The sequence below is a fragment of the Sarcophilus harrisii genome, chromosome 1, assembly GCF_902635505.1.
Source record: "Sarcophilus harrisii chromosome 1, mSarHar1.11, whole genome shotgun sequence".
In the NCBI taxonomy this organism is placed as follows: domain Eukaryota; kingdom Metazoa; phylum Chordata; class Mammalia; order Dasyuromorphia; family Dasyuridae; genus Sarcophilus; species Sarcophilus harrisii.
In genome coordinates, this window is record NC_045426.1 from 675,456,983 (window position 1) to 675,469,976 (window position 12,994).

Genomic DNA, 12,994 nt, shown 5'->3' on the forward strand with positions numbered 1-12,994 from the left:
GAAACTTTAAGCATTTCTGATTGAAAAAAACCCAAACCTGAGGAGGACCAGCAGAAAAGATCAAAGAAACCTAGAAAGGGAAATTATTTGAGTAAGTGGAAAGAGTTGTCTGATTTCTGGAAAGCATTAGAAGAGTATACAAACATGAAGAAAGGGGTGAGGTGCTAGGTATCACATGAACTAACATACATACACACGAGCAAAACAAGGCTCCTGACTCTGAAGTAGGGATGAAAAGCAGGGTTAAAATCAAAGAATTAATCATCTCAGAGGGCACCTTAGATATCCTCTTAGATTTATTGAGAATAGCCAACAAAATAAGTTATATGAATATAATGAAATATGATTTTGTTATGAGAAATTATCAAAGATGATTTCAGAGAATGCTGAGTAGTATGAAGTAGTATGGAGTGTAGTGAACAGAGCCAGGAGAATAATTAAATTTATACAAGGACAGTAACACTGTTAAAAAAAAAAATTCTGAAAGACTTCAAAACTCTTATCAAGGCAGTAACCAGCCATATCTCCAGAGGACCTAGATAGCTCATCACTCACTTTCTGATGAAAATGTTGAAGACAGTAAGTGGCAAGACATATTTTTGGATTAGTCTTCTGTAAATTCATTTTGCTTAGCTCTTTACAAATAGAATCTTGTTTAAGCCTCCTGAGAACCCTAGGAAGTAGGATTATTTCCCATTTTACAAATGGAGAAACTGAGGCAAACAATTAAATGACTCATCTAGGATCACATAGCTAGTCAGATATGAACTCTGGTCTGACTACAGACCCAGTTTTCTATACACTGAACCACCTGATCTATCACATAAAAGCAAAAAGCAATAATTTTAAAAGAAGACATACTCTCTATGCAAAAGAGAATATACTGATATCAAGGAAAGGATGTGCAGAGACAAGCTAAGTCTCCCAGAAAAATACACATCCAACACTTGCACACCCCAATACGTGAAGTAATACAAGAAAATGGCCCAGAACTTCTGATCACAGGAAACAAAATGTCTACTGAAAGAATCCAGAGAGCATCTCCAGAAGAAGAGAAGAAAACCCTAGGTTGCAAATTCCAAGACATATAGTGGTTCAATTTTAATGGCAAACAACAAATTCTGCAAGTGACCAGGAGAAAGACCTTCAAATGAAAAAGAAAAGAAAATGGAATTACCCAAGATGATTCTGCACCCATCAAAAACCTTAAGAGGGAACAGAATAATGTGTTCCAAAGAGCAAAGAAGTTCAAGATACAACCTATGGTGACATACCTTGCAAACCTGAGCCTAATCATCAATGAAAAAAGATGAATATTCAATTTCAAAAGAGAAATTTGAAGCATTCCTACAAAGAAAACCAGATTTGAATAGATGATTTGCTTTGTAAACACTACAGATAACAAAAATACAACAAAGCTATATATATTTATAATTAAACAAATTACCCCTTTTCCCTCAAAAAGGGAGGACAATAGAGAAAGGCAATCTGCAACCTCCCAAACAAGTAAGTCAGTTCACTATTGCGATCCTTAGTCTCTCATCTGTAAAATGGATCAACTAGCACTCACAAGATTGTTGGAATCAAAACACTTTGAGAGTCTTGAAGATGTTTGGGATGTGGTTGTTGCTATTATCTTAAACATCCATTAAAGTTTTCCTTCAGTGCTTCACTGTGATGCAGAGGCAACCCAGGATCTTCCAAAGCTGTCAGAAAGTTAAGTTCTGGCAGGTTCCATGAAGGTAGAAAGGCTTCCCACGAAGGCCAGCCCATAAGCCATTATGTTTGGGATATAGTGTCATGGATTCAAAGCAGGAAGAGACTTCAAGATCATCTAGATCATACCCCTCATTTTAGACCAGGTTAAAGTTATTAATTCCATCACATTGAAGTTGACTAACTCATGATGATGGTTTTTGGCCAAAGAATCTCAAGAAATCATGCAATGAGAAAGATTTCTATCTGCAGAGGTAGAATAAGCACCCATATTAATGAAATCATACATGCATGAAGATCTAAAATATTAGAATACTTAACAAATTGATGATAATAGCTAATATTTACAAAGTGTTTTGCAAACACCATTTAATTTGACCAGGCAGTCATCTCAGTGACATCTCAGTCACAAGATTAGTTTTGTTCTGTGAAAGTGGTTTTGACTAATTATACCACACTCAATAGGATTCTAAGAAAATGGGACCTGGGATCTGCTACCTAGAGTATGAGCCAGAAAGAGGATAAGCCATTACTTACTGCCAGTGGTCCAGGTATAGCTGGCGAGGCAAGCCGCTTATTGATGGGCTGGAATGTAGCTGCTGGGATGCCAGCAACTGTGTTCACAATGACATTTCCATTCACAGTAGCTGAAAGCAAATCAAAGCCAAGGAAAATGGGATGCGGTAAAAAGTTTTTGCTGGTTTCTTTAAGAAGGTTTTATTATAAAAATTCTTACCTGTCTGGATGTTTGTTCCTGTGACTGCAGGTTTGATTGTTCCAGCCTGTTCAAAAGACAGTTTTAAGTCATAACATGTGATTTAAATATGGCTAAAATAATATTCAACATTGTGCATGAGGCATTTTATTTTTCTGTGCATTCATTTCCACCAGAGTGGAGTGATGGATTAGGGAATTGGAAAACTGGGGCTGAAGCTTCAGCTCTGCCCAGGTGGCTAGCTTTGTGATCATGAGCAAGTCATGTGTCCCTTCTGCTTGCTTTTATTTGGTTCACAGACAGAGCAACTATAAGCAAGGCACAAATAAACAAGAGTAATCCTATCATAAGCAGACACTAGTGACCACCTAGACAAAATGAGGAAAGCAATGAGGACTGCAGAGTAAAGATCAACTTTGATCCAGCATGGAGACATGAGAAAGCAGGAATGAAAGACTTTGCTTATCTGGAAACTTATACATGGGAGCTCTTTCTCTGCCAAAAGTAGATGTGTTAATAAATTCTCGACTTTTCTTGTGATTCTTTTAGTGTGAGACAGGAAATGAGAGTTTCTACTTACTAAATGCCAGCAGAGCTTCCTTTTCAGGCACTAGGTGACCTATGATCTACTAGATGGTCATTGAGGACCTTTTCAATTATAAATCAGGGATTCTGGAATTAATGGTAATTTCACCCTTCAAAAAGAAGGAAGAACTATTAAAGAGAACTGTCCTTCTGGCACTGTTTCTGGGATGAGGATGATGGTAGCTTTATGGGGCAGTGACTACTCCAACATCCAATTTGTAACATAGAAGAAAAGGGATAACTGGGCGTGCCCTTTAAATTTTGGGAGAGCAGTCTTCAAAGTGCTGAATGAATTTATTGTTACTGTTCAGTCACTTTGAAATCATATTGACCCTAGCCAAGATTAAAATTCCAGAAAAAAAGCCAGAAAAGAAGGGAAACCCAACTTGAATTTTACAAGAACAAAAGATGGAAGCAAAGGGACATAGGTCACAGAATGACAACAAATCCTACTGTAATCAAGGAACAGGACCAGCAGCCCCAAGGCTCAGACTGGGTCAAAGCCACCTAAGATAGTTAAGGACAGCAGAAACTCTTTTTTCTAAGCTATAATGGAGAAGAAAAATTATCACAGAAGGCAGAAGAGAAGGAGGAGAAAGAGAAGAAGAGGAGAAGGTGGAAGAAGAGAACAGACAGCAGAGAGATGGTTGGACTCGCCTTTGGCTTCTGCTATTTTTGCCAAGGAGAATAATCTTTCAACTGGAGAGAAAATAAAAAGTATATATGTGTGTGTGTGTCTGTAAACATATATATGTATACATATGTACATGCATATGTGCATATGGATATGTGGGTACATATTACACACATAGACACACAGAGAAAATACAAATGAAACATAAAGCAGGCAGAAAGAAAGGGAAAGCACTGATGACTTGGGGTGTCAGGGCATGGAAAGGAAAGGGGGAGAGCAGGATTAACAGAGTCAGACCTGTATCTTAGGAAAATCCCTTTGGCAGTTATATTAAGTTATGAGGTCCTAAACTAGCTGGTGGCCATGTGAGTGAAGAAACTGGGTATGAGTGAGAAATGGAAATTGTAGAAATAGAAATAATACGATGTAATAAGTGATTGGTTATGTGGGCTGAAAGTGAAGAATATAGGAAATCCCTGAGCTGTAAAACCAGATAACCAGAAGGATGCTGGCTCTAAACAATAAAAGAGAAGTTCAGGAGAGGAGTGGGTTTACAGCAAAGATAATGAATTCTATTTTGGAGATTTTGAGTCTGAGGTGCCCAGGGAACATCCAATTCAGAATTTCAGGTAGGCAGTTCCTAATGTGTCAGGTAACATAGGAGGAAGAAGGCCACCAAAACATTCAAAACAATCTTGTGCTCTAGGAGAGGCCCAGGATTCAGAATTTGGGAGACTGTAGTCATGCTACTCTCATCTTAACTAGACCAGATATGCAATATTATGTTTGCTTCTGGGGGCAACATTTTAAGAAGGGTAACAATAAGCTGGTGAACAATAAGAAAACAGTGACTAGGTGGGTGAAGATCATCATCAGCTCACAAGTATTTTCTCCAGCTTCTATGCCTTTTCCCTGATTGCCCCTATACCTGGAATGCTTGTTGTCTGACTCCTGGCTCCCCTAGCTTCCAGCTCCAGAGTTAGAAGAATGCCCTTCCTCCTTCCCAGCCCTACTAATACCTTCCCTCTGAGATTATCTCCCACTTCCAATGAATAGCTCCAGGTTGTATCTGGTCCTTACATGACACAAGGTTTGGTCAATTGTGGAAGGCACAAGTAAACCAGCAGGGGCCAGGAGCCTCAGACAAGAAGGTGTGGCTGTGAGCCTTGAAAATAAGTCAGGATTCTGAAAATTGGAGGTGAAGAGAGAGGCTTCTCCCAGCCCAGGGACAGCCAGAACAAAGACATAAAGCTTAAGATGTCCTGCCATGGATGAGGAATAGCAAGAAGACTGCTTGTTGACTGGATCGGATCACACATGGGAGATGGCTGAAAAGGTGTATGGGTTCTGAAGGGTCTGCTCTGCCAAACAGAGAAGTTCATATTTGATCCCAGAGACGATGGGAGGCTGTGGAGTTTGCTGAGTAAGAGAGTGCTGTGGTCGGGTCTGTTTCAGGAATTCAACATGGCAGCTGTGTGCAGGGTGGACTGGAGAGAGGAGAATCTTGAGGCAAGGAAATCAGTTAGGAGACCACCACACTGGCCTAGTTGAGAGCCAGAGCTAGGATCATGGGAGTGGAGAGAAGGGGACAGATGCAAGAGATATTGTGAGACACAATAACAAGACACGGCAACTGACTGGCTGCAGGGGATAAGTGAAAGGGGAACTGAGAATGACAACAGGCCCATGAACCTGGAGGGTCCAGGAGGAAGGCAGTGCTCTCAACAATTAGAAACTGATAGAAGGCTGAATCTGAGGTGAAGAGAAAAGAGCTCAGTTTTGGACATGCTGTCTATGGCAGAGGAGTCAAACTCATGGTCTATGAGTCTCAGGCAGCTCACATCACTCCCAAAATGTAGCTGGGAAATATTTAACGAAATAAAGAAAAATACAAAGGAACACAAATAAGATGAATGTGTAATTTTCCAAGTCTATGCATTGCCCACAGGGACTCTCATGTAGGCTATTGGTTCTTTCTCTGCTTGATGTCCAGCTAGACGGGACATCCAGGAGATATGGATGGGCCACTGCAACAAGGGAGGACAGGGTGGAGGAGCCATGGATGCTCAGCAAGGAGAGGAGAAGACTTAGCAAGGGTATGTCACTGCCTTCATGTATTTAAGGGGAAATAGGCTTGCTCTGCTATGTCTCAGAGGGGAGTAGAAAAAAAATTCCTTCCTCAGAAGGAATGGACAGAAATGGCAAAGATGCTTTCTCAGGTCTGATATTAGGGGAGAACTTGCAAACAATCAGAGACCCCCAAAGGGTCCTGGGCTCTCTCTTTCCAAAGGCAGTGGATTTGTCCTTACAAGTAAAACTTGTTTCACTGCTTCACAACTAAGTTGTAGCTAGAATTCTTGCTTAGGAATAGTCTGTGCTGCAAGTGTGAGTTAAATATGAAGGGATAATATCTTTTTAAAAAAATAATGAAATTAAGGGGTGAGGGAGGAATGTACTGGGAGAAAGTAAAAAGGAGAAGTGGAATGGTGCAAATTAACTTCCAGAAAAAAAAAAAGAGGCAAGAAAAAGATTTTACAGTGGAAGGGAGGAAAGCATGAGTGAATGAATTTTACTCTCATCAGAATTGGCTCAAATAGTAAATAACATACATACTCAATAAGAGGGCAGAAATCTATCTTACCTTGCAGGAAAATAAGAAGGGAATGGAATATGGGAAGGGGGAGAAGGTGATAAAAGAGAGGGCATACTGGGGGAGGAAAGCGTCAGTGGCAAAAAACTTTTGAGGAGGGACAGGATAAGAGGAAATAGAGAATAAATGGGGGAAATACAATTAGAATAGTAATTGTAAAAAAAAACCTAACGCAAGTTTCTCTGATAATATTATTATTTTCTGGAAATGATTAGCAAGATGCTCTTAGGGAAAAAAACCTGGAAAGTCCTCTACAAACAAAGTGAAATATACTTCTTCAACTACCATTTCTACCAAAAAGGGGCTTATTAAATCTTACTTCCTGTCCTTCACAATTTCCATAACATTAATCCTCCTAATCATATAATTAAAGACCTCAAATAACTTCCAAAATTACTAAAATAGTAATAAATAGAATCCAACCTAACAACGTATACAAAGTAATAGCAATGCTCTGGGATGACCAGCTGTGAATGACTTTGCTTTTCTCAGCAGTACAATGATCCACGACTACTCTGAAAGACTTATGATGAAAAATCCTATCTGTACCCAAAGAAGGAACTGATTTTATCTGAAGACAGATTAGAAGCATTCTCTATTATTCTCCCTATATCTCTCTATTTTTAACTTAATTTTTCTGGGGGGTTTTATTTTCATTAGGGCAGGAGATCCATATTTTCTGTCACAACTTGATTGTTATAACAATGTTTTGCATAGCTTTGCATGTGGTTTCTTAATTGTGGGTGGAGAGATAAGGGAGAGGACCTAGAACTCAAAAATCTTAAAAAGCAAATGTGAAAAAAAATTGTTTCAATGTTAACTGGGAGAAAATATTAAATAAATAAAAATTTTTAAAAGTGGAAAAAAAAGTAATGGTCTGTGCTAAATGACACTGAAGCCCCCTTTGGGCCACTAGACTTAGGAAATCTGATTCTTTGAGACAGAGATTTTACTTGGATTGCAATTAGTAATTGCCTACATAAATATAACTTTAAACGTTAAAGTTCACTCATCTTTATTTTCAGTTATTTGCATAATGTCACTCCAATAGCTAACTTAGATCTGGTGAATTCAATTGAAACCTAATACCGTTTATGTTTCTCACATAGTCTCCTCCTCCCTTCCTCCCCTCCTTACCCCTCCTTTCCTCTCTCTTTCTTCCTTTCTCCCTTTGTCACCCCTCTCCATATCCCGTTTCTTCTCTCTCCCTCCTGCCCTCCTTTCCTCCTTTTCTTTCTCTGGAAGGAGGTGCTATTATATTCTCTCTCTGTCTCTATCTCTTTCTCTCTAGGTGGAAATTACTGAGTTTGGTCATATGATTATTTCAAGGGATCTGCATAATATCCCTTTAACAGAAACCTCGATATACATACCACTAAAGATCACAAATAACCAAATAAAGGAGGAGACGCATACAAAGGACTATCCTTCAGATACACATTTAAAAGAACTATAGTTCTTTTCTATAAGTTCTTACCAAGACTGCAGAGTTGGCTACAGTAGTTGCTGTAGGCTGCACTAATGCTGGGGGCTGCTGGACTACCTGTGGCTGGGGCTGGGGCTGGGGTTGGGTTTGGGGTTGGGGCTGAGGCTGAAGCTGAGACTGGGGCTGGGGTTGGGGCTGAGGCTGGGGTTGGGGCTGGGGTTGGGGCTGAGGCTGGGCCTGAGCCTGGGGCGGGGGTTGCTGTTGTTGCTGTCCAACTGCTTGCTGGGTTTGTTGCTGGTTGCTCTGCTGCGGCTGTTGAAGCTGTATCCCTGTTTGCTGCTGAGCTCTCTGCTGTTCAGCCAAAACCTAGAAATAAGAGAGGGAAACACTCATTTCCTATATAGTATTTATACTCATATTATGAGTACATATTATAGCATATTGGGATATCCCTGGCATAAAAATCAATCTTTTCATCTACAAAAAAGAAAAAAACAACAGAGCACTACAGATGAAGTTTAATTATGGTTCCCAGGAGGGCTGGAAGCATCATAAAGTGTTCTACTATGGAGGTATCCCACACAAGGATCTCTTAGTCAATGTAACATATGGACTATTACTATGAATAGTTAAGAGGCACATTAATGGCTACTTCACCTTCTTCTCCTTAGCAATACGTTCGGCACGTAGGGAAGCAACCTGAAGCGGAGGCAGGGGTTTGTCATAAGTGATTCCACTAGAAAAGAAACAAGAGATTGAGAAAAAATTTTCAGAGAAAAAAACTGCTCCCTATAACTGAGAACTGTTATGAATTCTGGATCCCTACCTTTCAGCAAATACTGATGCATGTTTGGGATTCTTCTGGAAAGGATTCATTCCAAGCCTAAAAATCAAGCAAATATTACTGTTGTGATGGCTACTGCTACTGTTGTTTTTGCTGTTATTAACAACCACTTTTCTTCAGGATAAACATGTTTAGTTCATTCAACTGATCATCATATGACATGGCATCTCCTCATCTTCCTGGTTAGTTTCTTCTAGATTTATTCTAGCTTGTCACAATCTTTCCTAAAACACAGTGACCACAACTAAAAAGTCTTTTGGCAACTACATCATATTGCTGATTCATACTAAGCAATAAAAACCCCAGGGATTTTTCAAATGAATTGCCCTTAAGATGCAGCTCTATAATCTATACTTGTGCCATTTATTTTTTGAACTTAAAGGCAAAACTTTACATTTATAAACACTAAACTTCATTTTGTTAGCATCATTTGATTTCTGAGACTCATTTGGACCCAAATGCTGTCATCCAAGCTATTCTTTCTAACATTATCATCTGCAAATGAAAAAAGAATACTCTATATGTCTTCATCTAACCTTGGGCCTCTTAACCTAGGGTCCCCAGAGTCCTTTGGGGATCTATAGTGAGATTTCAATGGATCTATGAACTCAGATGGGAAAAAACATATTATTAATTTTTCACTAACCACTAACTGAAATTCAAATTTCCTCTAATTATGAATTTTTTTTTGAAAAATCATTCCAGAAGGGGTTCATAGACTTCACCAGACTGCCAAAGGGGCCCCTGACACAAAAAGATTATAATTGTCTCATCTAAGATTTTGAAAAAAAAATGCTGACTAGAACAGAACTAAGGGCAGGACTCTATGAAAGTTTTTCCTCCCATGGACACAGACAGATACATTAATCATCTTGTCTAGGGACAGATTCAATCAATAACATATCTATTAACCTGATAAGAAGTCTCTCTTAGAAACCAATCCCTCTTACCTCTTTGGAAGCTGTATACCCTTACACTTATTTCTCCCCTCTCTCAGGTACATGTGTACACACACCCCACATATACACATGCATCATCCTTAATCTAACATTCCCTAATATTCCTCACCCTAATATTCCTAATGGGAAGATTTGAAAGTTCTTGGGCCTGCAGACAGCCCCCTATCTGCCCACTCAGCTTGTAAACACTGTTTATTAAATGAAAAGAGAATAATCATAAATAACTTACAAGGGCTTACTCGGAGGACTTCTCTTTCCTGCAATCATTTTTGCCATCTCAAAATGACTGGTATAAAGTTGGGTGCGAGTGGAACCTTCATCTTGGGCGTAGACCTGGTTAGTGCGAAGTGGACGACTATTCTTGGTCTATAAAGAAACGCAAGGGAAAGATATGATGAACAACCCCCCCCCCCTATATTCTGTCTCAATTGTCCTATGGTCCCTGTCCCTTATTCGTGATCCAATGCAGCAAGACCCTTAAAACCCCAAACAAAGCTCACAGATTCTCCTCAGAAGACTAGAACACCCATCATCAAATCCAGGGTCAACAGAGCCCTTCAGTTAGGGTGACCTAACTGCAGTTCATTCAACTGATCATCATATGACATGGCATCTCCTCATCTTCCTGGTTAGTTTCTTCTAGATTTATTCTAGCTTGTCACAATCTTTCCTAAAACACAGTGACCACAACTAAAAAGTCTTTTGGCAACTACATCATATTGCTGATTCATACTAAGCAATAAAAACCCCAGGGATTTTTCAAATGAATTGCCCTTAAGATGCAGCTCTATAATCTATACTTGTGCCATTTATTTTTTGAACTTAAAGGCAAAACTTTACATTTATAAACACTAAACTTCATTTTGTTAGCATCATTTGATTTCTGAGACTCATTTGGACCCAAATGCTGTCATCCAAGCTATCCTTTCTAACACTATCATCTGCAAATGAAAAAAGAATACTCTATATGTCTTCATCTAACTTTGGGGCTCTTAACCTAGGGTCCCCAGAGTCCTTTGGGGATCTCTGCAGTTGAAATCAGAAAGCATACCCAAAGAAGGACAGTCACTGCTTACATCAAAGACAGGATCCAGCTGTTATCTAGAATATCTACACGTGACATGGCAATAATGACTACAAGACACAAATGTTACCTTCAGGTTCTATGAACAGAGAAAATCATTACCGCTAGCAGAGTTCAGGCATCTATCCATTGCCCACACACCATTTCCTCTCACTAGCTCTTAGCATTTATACTCGAGGAGCATACTTTCCCTGAACATGGAGAGCTTATGATACATGTCCCCAGTCTCTTTCTTCTAATCTATCTGCTTTAAAGATACCTTACCTCTACTTTAAAAAGCTCCATTGACTCTCCAAAGCTCAAAAACAAACTCCTTAAGCCCTGCTCCAAAGCTCACAAAACAAACTCCTTAAGCCCTGCCATCAAGGAGCTGTACATTCTGACTCCCACATGTCTTTCCATCCCTACCTCACATGCACCTTTTGCTCAAACCAGACTGGTCCACTTACTATGCTATTAGTATCCCCTCTGCATTTCTGCTTAATGTATTTTCTTCTCCTTCTTCCCAAGTCATAGCCATGGAAAATGCCTCTATCTCTTCTCTCTATATAATCTCTACTTATTCTTTAGGATCAGAACAAATCCCACATCATCTAAGAAATCTTATCAAATGATCCCCATCCACATTCCTCTCCTAAAGTCTTTTAGCTTCAATGACTAGCCTGCATATGGACAAACAGACCAATAGATAACCATGAATTATTTCTTTGTGTATGTCTACAAGTCAGAACTCTGCCTTATTTAGCTTCACAGTTCCCTCAGTCCTGAGGCTATGATCTTGTCTTAAGTATATATATCACAAAAAGTATTTATTGACAGACACACATATACACAAATACATAAAATTCACCTGGAAAGACTGCACAGAATATTGGTGAAAGGAGTACATAGAGAATAATGTAGCATGTATGTCCCTATTAGGCAAATATAACTCCTATATCAGTGGTCTAGATATAATACAGGAATTTTTTTTAGTGTAATACCTAATCAATACAAGTATGACTCCACCATTAGCCCAAACAGTTATTTTTAAAACTAATAATGCCTACCTTATAGATGTTTTTGGCCTTCTTTTTAGGGTTCACTTCAAACACAAGCTGTCAAATAGTGAAAATCAATTAATATCAAAAAGCACTAGATTTCATATGTGCCTTATTTATAAAAGGGAGTTTATTTTTTCAAATGCATAAAAAGACAAAAAAACAATTTATAGACTAGAGAATATCTTTTATAATCTCCTCTATGCCACAGCCAACTCTGCAAAATGTTATATGGCTACTTCCCTCAATATAATATCCATTTAAGCTTTGCAAAACATTTTACAAATATTATCTCCTTTGAACTTACAATAACCCTGTGAAACATTTATTTATATCCTCAATTCATAGATGAAAAAACAAACTGAGGCTGAAAAAGATGAAGTGACTGGCCCAAGAGCATACAATTAAGTCACTAGGGTAGGATTTGTACTCAGGTCTACCTGACTATTTGCAGCATCTGTGCAGCCACTGACAACACAATCCCCCTCCCAGACAACAACACCAAAGCAAAACCAGGGCCTCAAGCCTATTATCAATTCTTATTGCTCTTAAAACCCAGGAGAGGAAAAGGGTTATTTATATAAATATTTCTGTAAGAACTGAGCCAACAGAGCACAACTGACTGAACAGATAAAAGCAACAATGAAAAGAACACCCCAGAAAGGGCTATGAGAGGTTCTCTGTAGCATCCAGAGCTGCAGGGCATTTCCTCCTTCAGGATAGGAGAGACCTTAACAATCATCCCAGTGACTTATCTCACATTAGCTCATGTTGGGCCATGGATGGGACCATTTCAGTCACATTATGTATACAAGCGGTCTTATCTCTGCATTACAGATGAGGGCATCCATATGCAAGGGCATCCATATGCAAAGGCCACAAAGCTCATCAGGGTCAGAAGCAGAACTCAGAACTTAATCTCCTGTGTCCCTAGTCTAGGGCCTTTTTCTACTGGCACAAAATGTTGTCCCATAAAATAGGAAAATGCTGTGAGACACACCAAGATTTGTGAGGATCTCAAAAATTAGCTTACCTTCCCTTCTTCCCTTGGAATGATGACATTTTCATAGCGGTTTCGACACTGTTTAGGAGAGCGATAAACTCGACTACAGGAGTTGACAAAATCACTTACAAGATCCCAATTTGGGGTGTGTGCTGGTGACACAATAGTAAGATTTAAAGGAAGTTCGAGCAGCTGTTTTACAGCCTAAAAAGGGAAAAACAAAATCATACTTGTACATAGCATTTCAAATGCAAGTAAACATCACAAATGACAAGATTAGAAAATCTTCCCAAATTTTAAAAGAAAAACAAAAACTCCACTGTAGAGAATCCATAAAT

At 39.1% G+C, this 12,994-nt stretch overlaps 1 protein-coding gene across 1 annotated transcript in view; it reads right to left on the reverse strand.

Annotated features, from left to right (window-relative positions):
* LOC100933629 (E1A-binding protein p400) overlaps positions 1-12,994 on the reverse strand; it is a 132,644-nt gene that overhangs the window by 10,278 nt on the left and 109,372 nt on the right. Inside the window, exons 41-48 of the mRNA XM_031948374.1 lie at positions 12,687-12,860; positions 11,663-11,710; positions 9,759-9,895; positions 8,553-8,609; positions 8,384-8,462; positions 7,778-8,092; positions 2,453-2,498; positions 2,254-2,363 (exon numbers count right to left, since the gene is read on the reverse strand). Coding sequence (XP_031804234.1) covers positions 2,254-2,363; positions 2,453-2,498; positions 7,778-8,092; positions 8,384-8,462; positions 8,553-8,609; positions 9,759-9,895; positions 11,663-11,710; positions 12,687-12,860 — 966 coding nt within the window. The remainder of the gene's footprint in view (positions 1-2,253; positions 2,364-2,452; positions 2,499-7,777; positions 8,093-8,383; positions 8,463-8,552; positions 8,610-9,758; positions 9,896-11,662; positions 11,711-12,686; positions 12,861-12,994) is intronic.